Source organism: Sinohyriopsis cumingii, chromosome 2 (assembly GCF_028554795.1).
Source record: "Sinohyriopsis cumingii isolate HCF-2022 chromosome 2, ASM2855479v2, whole genome shotgun sequence".
NCBI lineage: Eukaryota > Metazoa > Mollusca > Bivalvia > Unionida > Unionidae > Sinohyriopsis > Sinohyriopsis cumingii.
Genome location: NC_142962.1, coordinates 3,174,744 through 3,194,848, shown reverse-complemented (window position 1 = coordinate 3,194,848; position 20,105 = coordinate 3,174,744). Strand labels below are relative to the sequence as shown.

The following is a 20,105-nucleotide window of genomic DNA, read 5'->3' as shown; positions in this document are numbered from 1 at the left end:
CTGTGCCTAAAACTTTTTTTTTTGAGCACTGCTGCCACTTAAAATTACGGCAAGATATATGTATGTTTTAACATTTAACAGTATCTCAGTACAGTAAAAGCTGTATAATTAACATTTAACAGTATCTCAGTACAGTAAAGGCTGTCTGATTAACATTTAACAGTATCTCAGTACATTAAAGGCTGCAGGCTGCATGATTAACATTTAACAGTATCTCAGTACAGTAAAGGCTGCATGATTAACATTTAACAGTATCTCAGTACGTTAAAGGCTGCATGATTAACATTTAACAGTATCTCGGTACAGTAAAGGCTGCATGATTAACATTTAACAGTATCTCAGTACAGTAAAGGCTGTATGATTATCATTTAACAGTATCTCAGTACAGTAAAGGTTGTATGATTAACATTTAACAGTATCTCAGTACAGTAAAGGCTGTATGATTAACATTTAACAGTATCTCAGTACAGTAAAGGTTGTATGATTAACATTTAACAGTATCTCAGTACAGTAAAGGCTATATGATACCAATTAAAAGTTCTAAAAATGTAAAGCTGAAGAATTGCACAAAAACTTTAGAAAGATAAACCCTTCCAAATAAATTGAAGCCCAAAGTAATTGTTACAACTCTAGGTCTTAAACTTAGTAACAGAAAAGAAGTGAAACTAACAATTAAATCAAGTAAAATTCAACACACAATTTAATCTTTAAGTTACAAAGTGAAAATTTAAGAGGAACTTACACTATTGTGAATCAAATCCCAATGTCCTATCACAGATTCAGATGTATAGAATGTTCCAAATGAATTTTAATTTTCTTGATGTGTCACAATGATGTAATCCAGGATGTCTATTTGAATAAAATTTCAATGATCCCAAAGTTGTGTTTTAGTCCAAAAGGTCAAAGAGCACTTTGTAATCCATTGAATAATTTAAATAAATAATTCCTCTCAAATTATATTTGAACACAACTACAAATGATTCCAGAGATTGATCACAAAACAGGAATGAATAATTGTTCACAAATCTCTTACATACAAACTTACTTGACGTCCAACATAATAAATTTCTTACAGAAAAACCCAGGTCTTGAACTCTGATTCAAGTAAACGTCTTGTTTGCTTCTTAGAGTCTTTATAAAAATCAGGTTGGCACAACCCAAAATCGTTAACAACAATTAAGTACACAATAAATAAATATACATAATATATAAAGGTAAAAATTTTAAAAATAAAATGGTAAAACATGTACAACATTTAACTATTAAATAAAAAATTCAATTTTCTCAAGATCCTCTGAGATACTCCTGTGGTTTTTAAAAAATATATGAAAACAATTTTTTCAGAGATTTGGTTGAAAGAAAAAGTTTGAAAACATAGATATACCCTATTTATTCATGTGTAATACAAACCCAGCTTGAAACGAGTACACCTAGATTTGATTTTCAAATACTATACCATCAGTCCAGGTTGGGAGCTATAAATAGCTTGGTTGGTAAAGAGGTAGACTCATAATCCATCAGTTGTGAGTTCGATACCTGCCAGGTCAGCCCAGGTCAGCTGTCATGGTATGTCCTTGAGGTAATGAATGATTATGGTACACAGAATAGATTCTGTCGCTAAAGATCGATTATATAGATCTTTAACATGTTAATTATCTCCTTTGACTAAACCTCAGTTGATTGATATATTTTATGATATACAAGTTGACCAATCACTACTGTAGAAGTATATTGATTGTATGATCAAATCAAATAACAGTAATGGATTTTGTGCAGTTCACAAAGTTGGATCAAAAAAAGAAAAAGGGATATTGCTTTCTTTGAATGTGTTACTTTCATTATTAATTGATTAAACGATCATGTATAATGTGAAGAAAGGTGCAAAAAAGGGATCTATCAGTTTCAGTGTCTAAGCAGGCAAAATTATGATCTTTTTGAGTGGGCCCTACATTTCTTTTCTCCTCATGATATAGCAAGCAATCAAATTATCACAAATCTGTCAGAATGAGGAAGAAAAGAATTTAGACACATTATTTAGGCCATCAACAGGGAAAAGTCAGAAAGAGAAAGAGATAAAAATGATAAAGACTAGGTCATCCCCTTGAATAGGGTGTACAAATTTAAACTGAAAACACATCATCGTTTAACCCTTGCCTAATAGATTTTAGAAACAAGAGTAAATATCAAGTAGAACATGACTAAACTGATCATGTGAAGAGTTAAGGGAATAAATTTAAAGGGGAGGTAACCTCCATGTACAGTTTTAAAATATGAGTTTATTTTGGAAAATGTATTGTTGATATTTTTTTATATAAAAAAGATAGGGATCTGATGTAATTATTTTCTCAGTGTGGATTGTACAATATATAAATCTAATAAGTATGCAGAGATCCTACAACTTTTGAATGCTCAGCATTTTTATAATTCTTTCCATTTATTGCCATCATTTGTTTTTCTTTTATCTTTCGATTTATGTGTATCATTAGTCATATCAGCAGACCACCTATTCATAACCTGTTGCAAATTTTTCTACACTGCAGTCTATACATTAGCGAGTTCTTTGTTCTAGCAATAATCACTTCATACATATCACGGACAGAAAATATCTGCATCAACTTCTGTGAGAGTGATATGCTCAAGTACAGTTTTTCGTAAACGATGCAGTTGAAATTTACAAAAATGAATATAGAGGTTTTCAGGTATGTTTTGACTTTTAAATGTACATGTCCTTAGGTTTATGTATGAGAATGCAAAATTAAATGTTCTGCAGGAAACAGTTTGTATGCAAGAGACACTTTGTTAAAGGAAATTCAACACTTCTGAATTATTGTAATGGAGTCATAAAAGTGTACAGTCATAATTGAGGTCTAATTAAATGGGGGTATTTTACTAGCATAAACCTCCAAAATTTGGGTATAAATAATGTGAAAACACTGCAGTTAGTTCCCACTGACAGTAGACATCAAAAGAACTAAATTAAGTAAATTTAATGTAGCTGCTGTAAGAACTTGATATCAGGAATTTCATGATGTTTTTCTAAAAGCCAGTGTTATGATGCCAGAGGTGTGCCATGTATTTCTTCATGCGTTAGGTCTGGGCCATATAAAGATTTTTCAGTAATTACCTTTTCCATTCATAAGTCCATCTGTCCATTAATGTACAAATCTTATAATCACCACGCTATTAGTTCTGTGACCCCAAATGGGACTTTGAAGGTTCCTCATTGAATTGTACCATTTTTGGCTGGAATACTTCACCTGATATTTACTGATGAAAGGAAACTTATTAATGGAAATATTGTAGAACAGAAAGAGCAGGTACCAAATCAATGGACAGGTTCACTATGTTTAACTTTACAAATATTTTCAGATATTCTGGCAACTGTAATAGACAATACTGAAACAGAAAAATGAGTAACAAAATCAAAAGTCTTTAATAATTTTTATTCAATATCAATCCAAATATTAGTAATGCATTGCCCACAAACTTAATAAAATCAATAAAGAATCTATAATTACAGTTTTATTTGGCATTCTGCGGAATGTATGGCATCAGTAAACCAAACCACAAAAAAAGCAATGAAAAGTTAAATTCTTAAACAAAGCTTAAAGCCTAACCATAACCTCTTCTTTTATCTGATTAAAGAAAACCATATTGCCCAAACTGAAAAGAAAACAAATATATGAAGATGTAATACAGAAAAAATTAGAATAAAAGGCAAAAGTAAGACAAAAACCGGAACATTATAATAAACCTTCAAATCTAACAATTTAATATAAACTTATGAGTGCTGATAAATTAATTTATAATTTAATATAAACTTATGAGTGCTGATAAATTAATTTATAATTTAATGTAAACTTATGAGTGCTGATAAATTAATTTATAATTTAATATAAACTTATGAGTGCTGATAAATTGATTTATAATTTAATATAAACTTATGAGTGCTGATAAATTAATTTATAATTTAATATAAACTTATGAGTGCTGATAAATTATTAATGGGAACCATTATTTTTGTTCCGCTGATTTACAAATTAAATTTATACAGAAGTAGTGGGTTTCATGTGAGTAATGTCTGGAGGAATGAGAACCATGGATGCCAGTATGTCTAATAATATTAACTAGAACAAAAGTTTCATGAATAATACACATGGATGCAACACACACATTCATGATGATTCAAGATGTGCAGGATCTTGAAAGTATTATAGACTCCATTTTGAACACATTTGCAGTAATTAAATTTCTTTTGCATTATACCCAGTTACAAAATAAAAATGTACAGGTCTCTGAGATGAACAACTACCAGGACATGAGGGAGCACTCAAGCTTTACAATATTGTAATTTTAAATGTCGAATATTCAGTAGCTGTTGATGAAATTAATTTTATCTTCATATATTAATTTCTTTATTCATAGTTGAAATGTAATTTTAAAAGACTCAAATGGTGCTATGTTCTCATCTTTCTCATGATTACAGACTGAATATTGATATATATCTGACAGACTATTGATACATATTATGAAACAGAAAAGGTTAATAATCCAATTTGCAGTTTATTTTATTCTGAAAAATAAATTTGGTATTTTGTTTCAATTTCCGAAGTTAAGTCACAGTATTTCATACTTCTTTGACTATATACTAGGAATCAATGTTTCACTGACTTGGCATGGTGTTTTCAAAGTAATCCTTGGATGTGACTTGCAACAAATACTTGTCCCTGCCATCACTATATTCAACAAAGTGCACCAAAGCACCACTATATACACTCTTACTATAATACCACTGGCATCGGAAACAAGCTTTATACTCAGAGCTTTTAACATGCCTATCAAGACTGTGGAAAAAGCAAAGTCGACTTTCTTCAGAACATGTTTTGCACTGACAAGTAGGTAAAATAGGCAAAAGTAATCAATAATCAATGTTAAATTTCAGAGCTTGTTTTGCACTGACAAGTAGGTAAAATAGGCAAAAGTAATCAATAATCAATGTTAAATTTCAGAGCTTGTTTTGCACTGACAAGTAGGTAAAATAGGCAAAAGTAATCAATAATCAATGGTAAATTTCAGAGCTTGTTAGAGCATGCACACAGATACATATTCAAGGTACAATTCTGCATCTACTTGTCCCAGAGACGAGTAAGTAGTAAAGCCAATTTGCATGCAGTAAGGATGAGTGGTTTTCCTGAGCCCTCTAATCAATGATGGCTAAAGCTTGGATGTGCTATTTGTAATTACAATGCACTGTCTAAGTTAAATTTGCAATTTATTTACTTTTCTTTAAAGAAAATAATCATTATTTCTTCTTGTTTTAAACCAGATTTTGATAGTTCTTTGTGACTATACAGTGACCAATGCTTCATCCACTCATCATGGCATTTTCAAGATAATAAACACTAGTTAAAATTTTAAATGTGCTAAACATAATTACAATACAATGCAATTTAATGACTTTGGAAAATAAAATTGGTTCTTTATTTTTATTTCTCTCTTAAATAACAATATTTGATGCTTCTTTTTGACTATTCAATAAGCAATGCTTAATTGACACAGCATGGACGTGTCAAACATGACTGATCAAAAAGCAGAGAAATAGTTGAGCACAGTTTTACTGTAAGTCTATCAAATCTTGTGACCGACTAGTTTAACAACAAAAACAAAGTGAAATCATCAATACTTTATAATAAAAGATATCAATCAACATATGGCATCTTATACATAACAAAATATGGTACATATTTTAAAGTTTTCTCATGCAGGACATCATATATCTAATTTAAATTCCACTGATGATTTTATTTTCATAATTAGAGTATATAACATGTTGAAATTGGACCAAAAAAATTTTGAAAAATTATATCTGCATATAACAGCTGTTGGTTTTTGGTCCCAATGTTCAATTCATTATGTTAGTTGACTGCAAATATCAGTTTATTGTGGATCTGATAAGTATATTTTATAAAGCAGAGAGGAATTTATAAGTTTTCAAGTTTCCAATACATTTCCTATAATACAATATGCCAACGAATTATACATAAAATTAATAGAAACTTTTGTGATGCATGATGTAACCAGTTTTAAAAGTTACATTGTATTTGTGATGCATAATCTGACCAGTTTTTTCAAGTTACATTGTATTTGTGATGCATAATCTGACCAGTTCTTTTCAAGTTTCATTGTATTTGTGATGCATAATGTGACCAGTTTTTTTCAAGTTACATTGTATTTGTTCGGTACAACAAAAGCCACTGTTACATTTACAGAAAAGATTTTGTTGTACACAATATTAGAAATAAGCCTGAAAAGGGCAACAGTAGTCAAAGCCAGGATGTTGATATATGAAAATTGTAAAGGAAATACCAGACCAATCAAATATAAAGTTTCCAAATGGTCATAATGAAATGCAGACCTGCATTAAAAGTCACATTTATTAAGCAACCACCTGTCTTAAATGGCCTTATGCTGTGTGTTCCTACAACTAAATTTCAGAAACAAATTTGGGAGTAAAATATGTTTCCTAAATAGTACTTATCTATCATAATACCTTAGAAGTATGACAGCTATCTTGCAAATATTGCCATTTCCAACTTTAAAAGCTATAAATAATCAAGATCTCCCTTTTCTGCAGTGGCTCAATTTGTTTCAGGTACCACTCCAAGACCCTCAGTGGGACCCACAGTGACTCAGATCATTTTAAATACCATTCCAAGATAGCAAAGACACTGTCACCTGTAGAAGACCCAGAGATTAAGGGTTTCCTGACTGAAGCAATTCCACAACAAATGACTGAAGCAGGGTCCATAATGAAATTGAATCATAGAACTGTAGATCAGATCAACCAACAAGGAAATTATTTCAATGATTCTGCCTGCTGTAGCTAGATTGACTAGAAATCAGGTTTTATAAGAGAGATGAGCTGTGGTTCAAACAGGACCTTATTCAACCATGACAGAACCCCCTGTAAATTCTATTATGGGTACAAAGCCATTGGTTGTGAGAGGTCAAAAGTTGCCAGAAGTCCAGAATGGTCATTGTTTTGTACTATATCTTCCCTTTCATAATCATGAAATGTGTCTGAAACTGGAATGTTAATGTTTTATAATGATAGGTGTTACCTTCTTTACCTCAAAACGCTACAGGAAAAAGTTAGGTAACTGGGGTGTGTTTTGTCTCACATCAATATGAGAAACTTCCCACATTTCAAATACTTTCATGGTGATGAGCCTGCTCATCTGAATGATTCCATCCATCCCCTCTTTTTTGAAATTGTCATCTTAGAGGGCTTATTCAATATGATCCAGATGTAGAGGTTCACTAGAAACTCCTGCCATAAGGGTTGTCTGAGCAGGTGAGAAAAGAAACCCAATTTTCCTTGGGAGTTTCACTGCCAGGCTTAACTTGCCATTTGTCCATAATTGTTTTCACTTGAAGAAAGAAATCAGGATAAGATGGCGATCAAGTTCCCTACTCTTTTGCAGGATCTTTGGGATCAGAGGTGTTGGATGATAATCGTGTGAATCCATACCATTCCAATCTGGAAAAAGTGACAACTGCCAAGTCTTTTAGATCTGGGAACAGAGAGACAAAGGTTGGAAGTTTGCATTCCATCTTGTTGCAAATCAATCCACAAGTGGATGACCCAAGCAGGTACAGATCTGACTGAATACCAATGGGTGAATCAAATGTTTGGTTTGGATTATCTGTCAGGATGAGTCTGATGATACATTCAGCCTGCCCAGGATGTGATGGATTTGAATATGAATTTGTTACTGATGATACCACCTGAGCAATGGGGATTCGGTCCTCCCTTGCCTTCTGAGATTGATATACAAAATTTGGTCCTAAGGAGGCAACAATCTGTGGGCTTCCCAAAACAATGGCATGAGGTGAGTACCCTAGCACTGTTTGCTGGCATCTGAACATCATGATTCCCAGAAGCTTGACCTGAGAACACCCACCATAAGCCAAGTGAGTTTCTCCCATTTGCTGAAACATACCCTCATATAAATGGAGACTATGTCCATTTGTTTCAGTCTGCAAAGCTTTGGTCACCATTGGGCAACAGGATCATTTACAATCATCTTGTGAACAATGAAAACCTCGACAAACTGATCTAATACTGCAGTGAGGAGACCCAGTAGACTGGAATTCCTAGTTTGAGATGTGATTCTTTGCATGGACTGATGACATCATTGAGCTAATCTTTGAAGAATGTTCCTAAAGCAGACAGACCCTACTCAAATGTGTTCTGAACTCCATTCCCAAGTGGGTGAAATGTTTAGATGGGACAATGTCAGATTTGTATTTGCTGGCAAGGAACCCATAGTGGAGCAGTGAAACAAGGGAATTCATGTCTTGACTTAAAATATAACTCACCAGTTGTTTTTGTAGTGTATTACCCAGGTAATGTCATAGACATTTCGATGGACTGTAAGCGAGAATTTATTTTATCCACAATTCTTGTGAATACCCAGTTACTTATGTTGAGTGCCATGAAATGGAATGCTGTATCCTTGTCAGCAAACCTAAATAATGTTTAGAGCCAGTAATTGAATTTCCATTATGAGCCATGGTGCCTGTATGAAAAGACTGAGTCTATCTATGACTGGAAGAAGTGTACCATTAACCTTTGACACTAGAAAACTTCTTGAAGAAGAAAAACCATGTGTCTTTGCATTTCAAACAATCACTACTTCACTTTTTCTGAGAAGACACTAAATCTCCTCCTGCAAAATGTTGACCATGAATGGACCTCTTGGAACATCTATATTAGTGAGGGCCCATGGTAACCCAAATACATGACAGGAGCGGTACAAGCATGGCTTCATTTCTTTTATGGAAGGAGGCTATGTAGAGAGAAACTGGGGTAAAAGTGATCAGCCTCTCAACATTTCTTATTGTCAGTTGCCCTTGACAACTGCCTTTTAAATATGCATAGGACTGTAAAGCTATCTCTGCCTTTAACATGCCCTAGTAGTGGTCCATCTCTGCACCCTATTCTGAACAGCTTACTGAGGTCTCATATGTTGGGCCTATTCTAGAGTTATTGTACTGGAAGCCTGCTTACAAACTTCCTCCACTGGACCTTTGAGGAGCAGGTTATCTGAGTGTGGCCTTGCAAAGTTTTTTGAGGAAAACAGAAGTGCAGAGCCACTCACCTCTTTTCATTGGTTATAGATTCATAGTAACTGTTATGGAGTTGGCAAATGTGTGTTGTGTGTGTTGCCCTGTTCAACAGAACCACAGTTCACAAAACCAATTATGTGTGGCCAGTGAGCATAATGGTGGATGACTCTATGCTATGTTTCACTTGCAGGATGACTGACATGGATAGCAGAACAAACACAAAGCCTATTACAATGATGTTCTGGACATCTATTGAATATCAATAAATTGTTTCTGGTACATCCGTACTGAAGAAGACCCTGACATCTCCAGACTTGCTATGTCTCTGTTGACAGTTGGGGTTTCTATATGAAATGAATGTGTCCATAGTGTGCATTTTCAAACTGGATGGCAGTCGTTGTTGTGAGAGAATGGTCTGCTGACTCCTCTTGAGTACTGCAGTTCCCATTCTAATGGAAAAAGTCCACCACTCTACCAGACAGTAGTGATCACATGAACATGGGCTGATCTTTGTTCACCAACAGAATAATGGATGCTAGGACTCTGTATATCTCTGTTGACAGGGCAGGAGGAGGTGGGCAAAATTCAGGTGGAAGCAAGCAAAACATTTTCCTGATCAATGCACTGAAGGCAGAGTCTTCTTTAGTCATTTTTGGGTCAAGTAATGACAATGTGCTCCATGAATGTAATTGATTGTATAGCAGGAGTCAAATCATGCCTACTGCAATATCTGAAATGGTTCTGATGAAAGCTTGCAGACTCTGACTACAAACCATATTGGAAGTCTGTCCAGATGGCAATATCATAACTGTGGTTCAGGCATGGTAGTGCACATCCAAGGTATCAAGTCTCCTTGTGTATCAATGTAGACTTGATTGGATTTGGTTCTTACCATGAGTGATCTGTATCTGGGGGCAGTTTGGTCAAAACAGGGCCATTGTTTCTGGTCTGGGCAAAACAGGGCCATCATTTCTTTTTTTCTGTATTGGATTCATGATGCTGGGACAGATTAGGGGATACCAGATCCCTGTAATGAGTTACTGGTGCATCAAATATGATAGGACATGTAGAAGGGTTAACATACCTATTTGGCATTAGACAAGGGTACCAATGAAAAACATCTTTTGTTCAGGATGAAGGCTGAGCTGGGTCTGTATGTGAAGCCTTAGTTGAGATGGTTCACCTGTTTAATAAGAAGCATAAGAAATTCTCACTGAGTTGACATTGGTGTTGATGGTTATGTTGTCCTCATCTTTAATGGTATGTGAATTCACATTCCCATGAGACCATGTTTTCTTTGGAGAAGACTGAAATCCACTGAGTTTCCATCCAACATTTGCTAATTTCACACGTATGGCCTGAGTGACTTACAACACAATCCAGGCATGTCAAATGAGTATCCATTGCTAGTGACAGATGCCTGCACTGAGTTCACTTTGTCCTGCCCATTGTTGACACCTGTCAATACTGAGGGCTATCAGACAGCATATACAAGTGAAATTAGTCAAGCATCTTGCCTAAACCAATTATTAAGTGGACACTGGTGAACAATGTAAATGATAACATAATTATCTGCATGACCCTCTGGTCTGTAATTACAGTCAATGACCAAAAATATTAGATAATCTTACTATGAATTGGAAACTAGTGAACAAAAATAAATGTCTGTAGAAATTGTATGGCCATTGTGGTCTGTAATTTTATCCATTCACTGACTGTAAGCATATAGGTCAGTAAACATTAAATAAATGTACTAGTGACCAGGGCATGTTATAACAAAGTGATACCAAAATGTATCTTGTACAAAAAAGTTGTGCTAATAAAGTCAGAAAATTGTTTCAGAAAGAAGAGTTAGAAATAGACATAGAGATGGAGGATACATAAGTATGAATGGGATTTTACACCAATTGCAATATTCAAAAGGTGCTCCCTCTTTTGTGCCTCCTATATATGTAGGCATGCAGACACCCTTGAGGGGCCCCTAATGGGTGAGTGGTCTAAAGCACTCACCGTTACGGATCACTGCTATCTCACTTCTGTCTGCGTGGGTTTGAGTCTCAGGCTCAACCAGTGTGGGTATGTGAGAAAGCTTGCCGGTAGCTTCTCGTGGGTCGGTGCTTCTTTCCAGGGTTTTCCTGGGTTCTTTCTCCACCATTGATACTGGCTGCCTTGTATAGCCTATCTTGTGCTGAAAAATGGCATTAGACCCTATAACACCACCAACAACAACAACCCTGAGATGTATTTATAGCTGAAAATCTGTTTCAAAGGGCTGAATTTGCAGCACAGGAGTCATTCTACAAAGGTATTATGATATGGTAATGTATTTGAAGAAATTAACCTTAAGAAGCTGTTTGTTCTCATTCCCTAAAGTTGATACTTAACACAAGTTGACAGTTATGTGATTTTAAATGTGGGTACATACCCATGATATGGTGCTTCAAACCTTGACCAGAAATTACTCACATTTGGCTAAGGGTTTATATAAAACACAATCAATTATTATATCATAATGAACAACAAAAACAACAGAAAGCAATGAAAGATGGTATAATGATAAATATGAGCTCCCAAGCTATTGGGTAATGTGTAGCCAGCCCTAGAAAATACAACTATGTAGTCTTTATAACAATGTCTTCAAATAATAAATACATAAATTTGCAATTACTGTTATTATTAACATTGTAATTACTATCTCCTATATTATGAAAAGTGAATTTTATTACACAATCCCTAACTAAATTTGTAACATATTACAAGTTGACAGCAAATGATGAATCTCCTATCAAATATCTCTACATTTAAACAATAAGAAAATGTCCTTTCTTAAAATTCAATCTTCAACTTTACAGTTGACTTCTAAACAAATACTAAAAACAAGCTTGCCACAAAGCAGTAGGTAACTTTGTCAAGTGTTTATTTCTTAAGATATTTACTTTCTATCAACATCATAATATGCAGACATTAGTATATAAATAACACTGCTTATTTTGACTTCTTATCAACATCGTATGATTACATTAGTATATAAATAACACTGCTTATTTTGACTTCTTATCAACATCGTATGATTACATTAGTATATAAATAACACTGCTTATTTTGACTTCTTATCAATATCGTATGATTACATTAGTATATAAATAACACAGCTTATTTTGACTTCTTATCAACATCGTATGATTACATTAGTATATAAATAACACTGCTTATTTTGACTTCTTATCAATATCGTATGATTACATTAGTATATAAATAACACTGCTTATTTTGACTTCTTATCAATATCGTATGATTACATTAGTATATAAATAACACTGCTTATTTTGACTTCTTATCAACATCGTATGATTACATTAGTATATAAATAACACAGCTTATTTTGACTTCTGGTCATGTTAGGACAGAAATAGCAATAACACTGCTTATTAATGATACACACTCTAAAATATACATGTCCGTTGTATAATAAGATTCTATTAAGGAAAATTTTCCAATTGTTCAATTTCAAAAACTTTTCAAATTTAGAAAAGTTACTTAGTTATCTGTTATAAGATTTGTTCAGAATGATTGTTTCAATTCAATCTACAAGTGTAAAGTACTTGCATATATTTATTTTTTTAATATATTACTAGGTCATAAAATTGCCAAGAACTTAAATTCCTTTATACATTTCAATATATTATATAGCAGAACCCGATCTGCTTCAGCTATTTTAACTTTCAGATGAGCAAATTGCAAAATTCTAGTTGTAAGCCCATATTTCAAAAGGAGAACTGAGGATCAAATCTATGATGCATTGTGCATTTTCATAAAGATGCCAAGTTCAGTCTTAAATTCATGATATCAGTTATTTCAAACAATGTGACTAGGTCAATTTACTGTCTAGGTCAATTTACTGTGACTATTTGCAATGCCTCTCTAATTTATTTTGGCATTTAGAGGTAGCTTTCATAATACTGATTAGTCCTACAGGACGATTTAACACTACATCATATACCTTCATAATTATCTCACTTGGAATCATGTTTACCTCCCATGGAACCACTTCCAGCCATTCCTTGGGGACATCGTTTTATGTGAAATAAAAGGTAGACAACGATCAATAAATGGATTGGTAAAATTACAGAAGCCTTAATGTCTCTCAAGCACTACATTATTATTTTATACTGATGCGCTTGAAAAGAAGCAATGAACACTTAAAACATATCTACATATGCTAAGGAGAACAAGGGAGATAATACTGGTGCTGTGATATATATTATTGATACATTCTTGCAGGAAACATAACATGCAATTCCTACTACAGCCCAACTATCAAGTGACCTCAACAATGTTGGAAGTTATCTGTAAGTCTTCAAAGAGAAAAGTCTGAGTTTTAATGTGTGATAAAATGCTGGAGAACAATTAATAACTTTTAAAATATTCTGTTAGTAAATGTATATATATTTTTCAGAAATTAACATTAATCCTTAAGACATTGTACTTTTCAAATTAAGCTATATTTTAGATGGATATATTTTATATTAATCCCTTATACCTTTGCTAACATCATGTACAAGTAGACTGGGATACATCATAATGTTATTCAAATATCTACCACATATTAGCTCCTACTTGCTTTGAAAGAAAATAAGGAAATGTTTTCTAGAAGAATAAAACAAAATTTTTGTAATATGTTAAATTATAAATTCTATTGAAATAAAATGAACGCTGTTATGTTTAGGGTTTAATCAGATTTCAGAAGCAGCATGTTGGTAGTTTCAATAAATTTGTATTTTGATCATCCTAATCAATAATGACAACCAGAATGCATTATTAAGACAGATTTATCATCCAGTGCTTTTGATGAATAACATTCAGTTGAAAATATTTTTCTCTTGCATACTATAAAATATTTTCATAACTGAATATGCCACATTCAGCAGGTATACTTCCTTATAAGCATAATGGTGTTAATCAAGAAAGATATGATTACATCACGGACAACACAGTAAAACCTGTCTTGAGAGACTACTGCTATGAGAGACCACATGTTTTGAGAGACAGCACAGAGTTATTGATTATACAGTCTTTTGACCTGTTATGAGAGTCCACCATTTTTTGGCAGATGGGATGGTCTTTCAAGACAGGTCCTACTGTATTATGATACATGCAGGGCATTATACAATCTCCTTAAACCATTCAAACAACAAAACAATAAATAGTAAAAAATACAGCTGAATCATGTTATTTTCAATAATTTACGTTGGTACATTTACAAAGCCAAGCAGAACTAACATCAATAACATTAATTTGCATAAAAAATATATCAAAAGAATTAGTACCCATTCAAATCTTAAACCCAACCTTCAGTTGAAAATGAGTTACTGTGAAAAACATGTATATGACAATACAAAGTATGAATAATACAATATATGAATTTGGAAGATCATTCTATTTTCAAAAGGGGAGGGTGCCAATGGAAGGATATTTCACTTATTATCATTACATGTGTTATTATTATTATTATTATTATTATTATTATTATTATTATTATTATCATTATTATTAAAGACTATCACTAAATAAAGACTCTGAGAGAAAAAGTACTTTCCTACTGTTACATGAAATGAAATGACTGTAGATAACATATAAAATAATCACAGGGATGAAATGGTATTGTGTCTGGTGTGTGTAGTGTAGCATAGGTATATGGTACTCTTACATAGGGGCCGTCCATTTAGTACGTATGCATGAAGTTTTAAAAAAAACAAAACAAATGCATACACTTGCATATGGGGGGGTCTACTGATAATGTATGCATGCATAGGAAACGGGGGATGGGGGGGTGAAACCTCGATAATAATTTGTCTAATACATAACCTGTTCAACTGGGTTCAGTCAGTGTCTGAATTTTAGTGGACACTAGACAAACTTTTTAAAGTTATGCAGCTTATTTCTTTGATGCAGCCAGACATTCAATATCGGTGGACTTTCTGGTTTATTAAACATATTAATATTAATAATACTTGATCATTTCTGCATGGATTAAACATAGGCCTTTCTATAGAATTGGGGGGGGGGGTGAGCATCAAGTGTACAAATGCAGGTGGGATGTGTGTAAAAAAAGTACGCATTTGTACAGGGAAGGGTCAAGCTTTGCCAGATTTTTGCGTACATACTAAATAGATGGCCCCATACCTCCTGAATGGTGAACCTTGATCAGAGTACATACCCTAACAGTGGTCACTGACAGCTGAACAATTTCTTGTTGGCTGTATTCACTTGCACCCTGATAGACAGAAATATTTTTTAATCTGATCTCAGTGAAAAAACTTTGTGATGTACCACCATAGAAAATCATGTACTTTTTGAGAGAATTCAGTTTAGTGAACAAATGTAGACCTTAACTTTTAAGGATTTGATATTTTGTATGATTGTCTTTTAAACCCTATACATAGTTTTAACATATTTACTTTTTACCTCTATCTTGTATTACACACTGATGTGTATTTGGAAATGTTTATCATCCTAAGTCTTTCTGTGATTCTTTATCTTTACATTTTGAGACTTATCTTTTAATTATCACCATTAGCTAATATTGTCCTTACATGCAGTTAAACCCTATACATACATACATACATACATACATACATACATACATACATACATACATACATACTTGTTGGATATGACAAGATTATATGATGTTTTCCTCCCTCATAAACTTTCAGTGCTCTGAGAAGGAAAGAAAATATACAAGACACAAGTTTTTCACTACTCATGCCTGGAACAGTAATCTATATTAGTTGAAAAAAGGCAGTAAAAGCATGCAAGTAAACAATACACCTATAGAAGCTTGTTTACTCGCAACATACGACAGCATCAGGCAAGCACTGTACAAAACTGTAAACTTAAGTATTCATGACCTAGATTTTTGGTGTCCAGCCACTGCATAAAGAATTAGTTAATGATAACAATTATGGTACTATGCATGCCTATAAATGATGATGATGAACTGCTTTGAATGTACTGATTTTCGACATAAACAATTTCTTAAGTACAAGTGAATAAATGTCAATATTGCAACTGATGACTTACAACCTTTGAATAAGGATAATAGTCCAATCTTCATATCTAATGAAGAATGACACAGCAAATCTGGCATCAGAACATAATACACTGGTCTTGGACAGTTCTTGTCAATGTTCACCATGGAACTGTGTTTATTTTTTTATTTCCTTATTTTTATTTTGTAGTTTTTTTATCTTCTCCACTTCATGCATCATAAACTCCAGGGGTTTATCGGGTTTTGTGTAAACTATGCTGGCTGTAAGATTCTACAAAAGAGAGAATAATTATGTTTGACAGCAAGTATGGTGCCAAAGTAAGAGGGCATTATGCACTGTAAGGTATTGTGTTTCATACCCTTTCATACTGGGAGCCATGGTAGCTCATTTAGTACAGCATTGGATTAATAATAACAAGATCACAGGTTAAATACCCACAAAGGCCAGCCCAAGTCAGCTGCCTGTTAAAAACCAACCAACAACTATTTTACCTTGCACAATCAATTTCCACAGAATCATCATTATTTTGTCTATGTTTTTTTAAACAGAAAACTGAATTAAAATGTAATGTATAATAGCACTTGGGAATAAGTTAAAAATGTTATTTATGTTTTACCTTTACTTATTTGTACATTAAAAAAGTCATAATAGTATTGTAACAATGCGATAATAATAAAGTAATATTGTAATTTTTTTTTTACCTATAATTATTTGCACTCTGAAACAATAGGTAATAACAATGATGATCAAGTATTATTACACTAATAATTTATCTTTTATTTCATATACAGACCGTTAACATCGTTACCTTTTGCATTTTATATTATTGTATTTCATGTTTACCATAGGGTTTATCTTGGGAAAGTTTTTGTGCAATTCTCTTTATCTTTTAGAACCTAAGTTTTAGTTGTCACATTATAGCCACTAATGTGCTGAGGTGCTACTACCTGCATACATGCCCTCTGCTGAGTAAAGCGATCAACCTTTAATAAACATATGACCCAAATTAAGGCCCCTATATGACCTCCCCTTGTTGCAAAAATGTTTTAATGAGCACTGTAAAAAGTTTGTACTCAAAATGAGGAACATTTTATAAAGTAATGATTGTGCAGCAGCTGGTTAAGTGTGAAGTACAGTTTATAACAGATAACAAGAAACACAGAAATTTGACATGCTTCACAATGGGTTACCTCCCATTGGAAGGCAAATGTAAATTTGGTGGTAAAGTGCCACATGGAGAAAACCATGTGCCTTGATTCCTGCATCACATTCAATTCATACTTCATTTTCTGCAATTTTTTCTCCACAGTGGCAGAATGTGAAGATTTTACCTAACATGAAGGTGGAAAATGTCAGGAAATCTTTTCTTTGCACAGTTTAAGCACTGGAATGATAATATTATAAGGCAGCACATGGCAGACATAAAAAAATGCTTATAATTTCACAAGTCATTGTGCTTAATTTTCTGCAAACTGTTTATGAATATAGCTGGTATTAGACCTTTTTAAAGATGCATTGATGCAGATGGACCATGGTAGTAAAAATATAACACTACCAGTTTTATCTACAATGACTTGCAAATATGGTATCAATGATAAACATATGTGTGACTTTAGAATAGCTTTAATTCTTAATCTAAAAACCTCCATTTTACTGACTGTAATTTTAGTTATGTTATTCATGCAACTGCTACACAGCCATGCAAATAGCTTTACATAAAGAATGCGAATTACAGCTGTGTGAATAACCTACTGCAAATCATATGCATGGTGATTATGCTAGTAATAGTCCTTCCTGATGAGGTACATGGCAGCAAAGCAAACAGTGTTTGTCATTTAAGGTACACTTCAGCTGACCAAAATAGTCTCTGCTGCACATAATCGGAATTGTCAAACAAAACTTGTATTTTAGACTGAACGAAAAAGACAACAGAATGTATGTGTCTCACTTTTTCCTTATTTTATGTTTAATGATTATCGACTTTTGATTATTATCAGGAAAAGTTGTAAAATTTTACTTACCATGAATATCAACATGTTCATTCACGAAAATAGGTGACCTTCCAAAATATATTTCTGAACACCTCTACCCACCCCAAAAAGTGAAAATTTTCTTCTTTATTTTACCTGAAAGAGCTGTAGTATATTATGCTTCTCTAGGTAAGAAATGGCCTTTTGGTATGGATCCTGGATTGGTTCAACGTAAAACACGTCGTCCTCCCCCGGTTCCACGTTCTCCATCTCGGCTATGGCATTGTCCATTACCGTTGCCACTTGTGCCTTGGCAGCCTGAAGCAAAGCTTTTTGATCCACTGCTTCACGTGACATGTCAATTTTCCAGTTATAAGTTATGACCACTGTTATGTTTTGATCAGTTCTGTATCCTTAAAAACTAAGCCTCGTTTAAATATTGTTTACATTTCGGTGTCATGGATTTGAGCGGATCCTAATCGCATGGGCGCTTGTTTAAGTACTCCTACAAACGGGTCCTACTAAATCCTGCAAAGACAGACAAAGAAAGGCAAAGACGGTACATAGACATTTTAAATTGACAATGGAAAATACTGAATGTTGATTCCAAGTTTAATTTTTTAAATATCAATTTTTCTACTGTTTATATGTTAGTCGTAGTTTTAAATGTATATTTGCACTCAAAGTTGCAATGAATTATTGCAAATATTCAGAATAGTATTTATGTGAACAAAAATGGATTAAATATTATGATTATTACTATTATTATTATTATTATTATTATTAGTAGTAGTAGTAGTAGTAGTAGTAGTAGTAGTAGTATTTTTATTTGTAACATTTTATCTCATTTAATAACCACGCAGTAAATTCCTTGGGGGCATATATTTTTAATATTACGTGTGGTAAGCACTGGCAAATGTGAAGTGCGCAAGTAAGTTTTAAGACTTTACGAACTGAAAAGTTCCTGTGATTGGTATGTTTCATCTATAAACTCAACTCAGCTACTTGTGACTGACATGTTTCATCAATAATTTCAACTAAGCTATTTGTGCTTGGTATGTTTCATCTATACACTCAACTCAGCTATTTGTGATTGGTTTAATTCATCTTTACAATCAACTCAGCTACTTGTGATTGTAACACGCGTTAATCTGATTACAATAACACTTGATTACCATTTACCGTAAATTATATATTAACAATAAATATTTTCCAGTATTCTAAATTAAAAAACGTGTCTGTCCTTGTACAGCCTCTATGTTAATTGAGTTAGGTATTAGAAAAGAACGATCAGCACAAAGGCAAAGCAATAATTTTCTAATTCTTATATATTTATTCATCTAAAATTTGTAACAATAAATATTTACAATATTTTAAGTATTTGCCCTGTCTGTTTCTTCTCACAGCATATACCGTAATTAAATATTTTTAGAAATTTATACGAGGACATTTCATTGTCAATAAGAAAAAGAGTAAAAGTAACAATTAAAGTTGAAGAAAATGTAGCATCCGTTTATCAAAATATTTAATTATTTCAAGAGAAAAATGATCAAAACAAAAACCTTTCTGATTCTTATATATTTTATTTATATACCATTTGTATCAATAATAAATATTTTCCAATATTGAAAGCATATGTCCCTGTACCGTATTTTTCCATCTATGCGTTTCTTATTCCTTCTCTCAACACGTACAATAATTATATCAATTGGAATGTTAGACTCGGACATTTTATGGTCAGTTAGATAAAGGGGAACAGAAGTAGCTTCCATATGTGAAATATTTAATTACTTAAAAAAGATCAACACATGGACAAACAAACATTTTTGATTCTTATATGTTTATTTATACAAATGTTGTATCAACAGTGTCTATTTTCCAGTATTTGAAAGTATATGACGTTTATGTATATAATCACAATGAATTTTTTGCGCCAGTTTTCAGTGAGGTA

At 33.0% G+C, this 20,105-nt stretch overlaps 1 protein-coding gene and 1 long non-coding RNA gene across 2 annotated transcripts; both read right to left on the bottom strand.

Moving 5' to 3' along the window:
• Positions 1-3,429: 3,429 nt before the first annotated feature.
• Positions 3,430-14,593, bottom strand: LOC149804250 (uncharacterized). The gene is made up of 2 exons (XR_016415190.1): positions 13,133-14,593; positions 3,430-3,663 (listed from the first exon to the last, which is right to left on the bottom strand). It is a non-coding gene; the product is annotated as an uncharacterized LOC149804250 (long non-coding RNA).
• A 20-nt stretch (positions 14,594-14,613) lies between these two features.
• On the bottom strand, positions 14,614-18,602 carry LOC149804249 (uncharacterized). The gene is made up of 2 exons (XM_089938093.1): positions 18,311-18,602; positions 14,614-16,454 (listed from the first exon to the last, which is right to left on the bottom strand). Exons 1-2 carry the CDS (start codon positions 18,509-18,511, stop codon positions 16,341-16,343), a joined length of 315 nt encoding a protein of 104 aa, XP_089794219.1. The 5' UTR covers positions 18,512-18,602; the 3' UTR covers positions 14,614-16,340.
• Positions 18,603-20,105: the final 1,503 nt, after the last annotated feature.

Coding starts and splice junctions, on each gene's coding strand:
- LOC149804249 (XM_089938093.1), bottom strand. CDS start 18,511: ATGTCACGTGAAGCAGTGGATCAAAAAGCTTTGCTTCAGGCTGCCAAG. Junction 16,455..18,310: donor ATATACTACAGCTCTTTCAG/GTAAAATAAAGA, acceptor TCTCTTTTGTAG/AATCTTACAGCCAGCATAGT.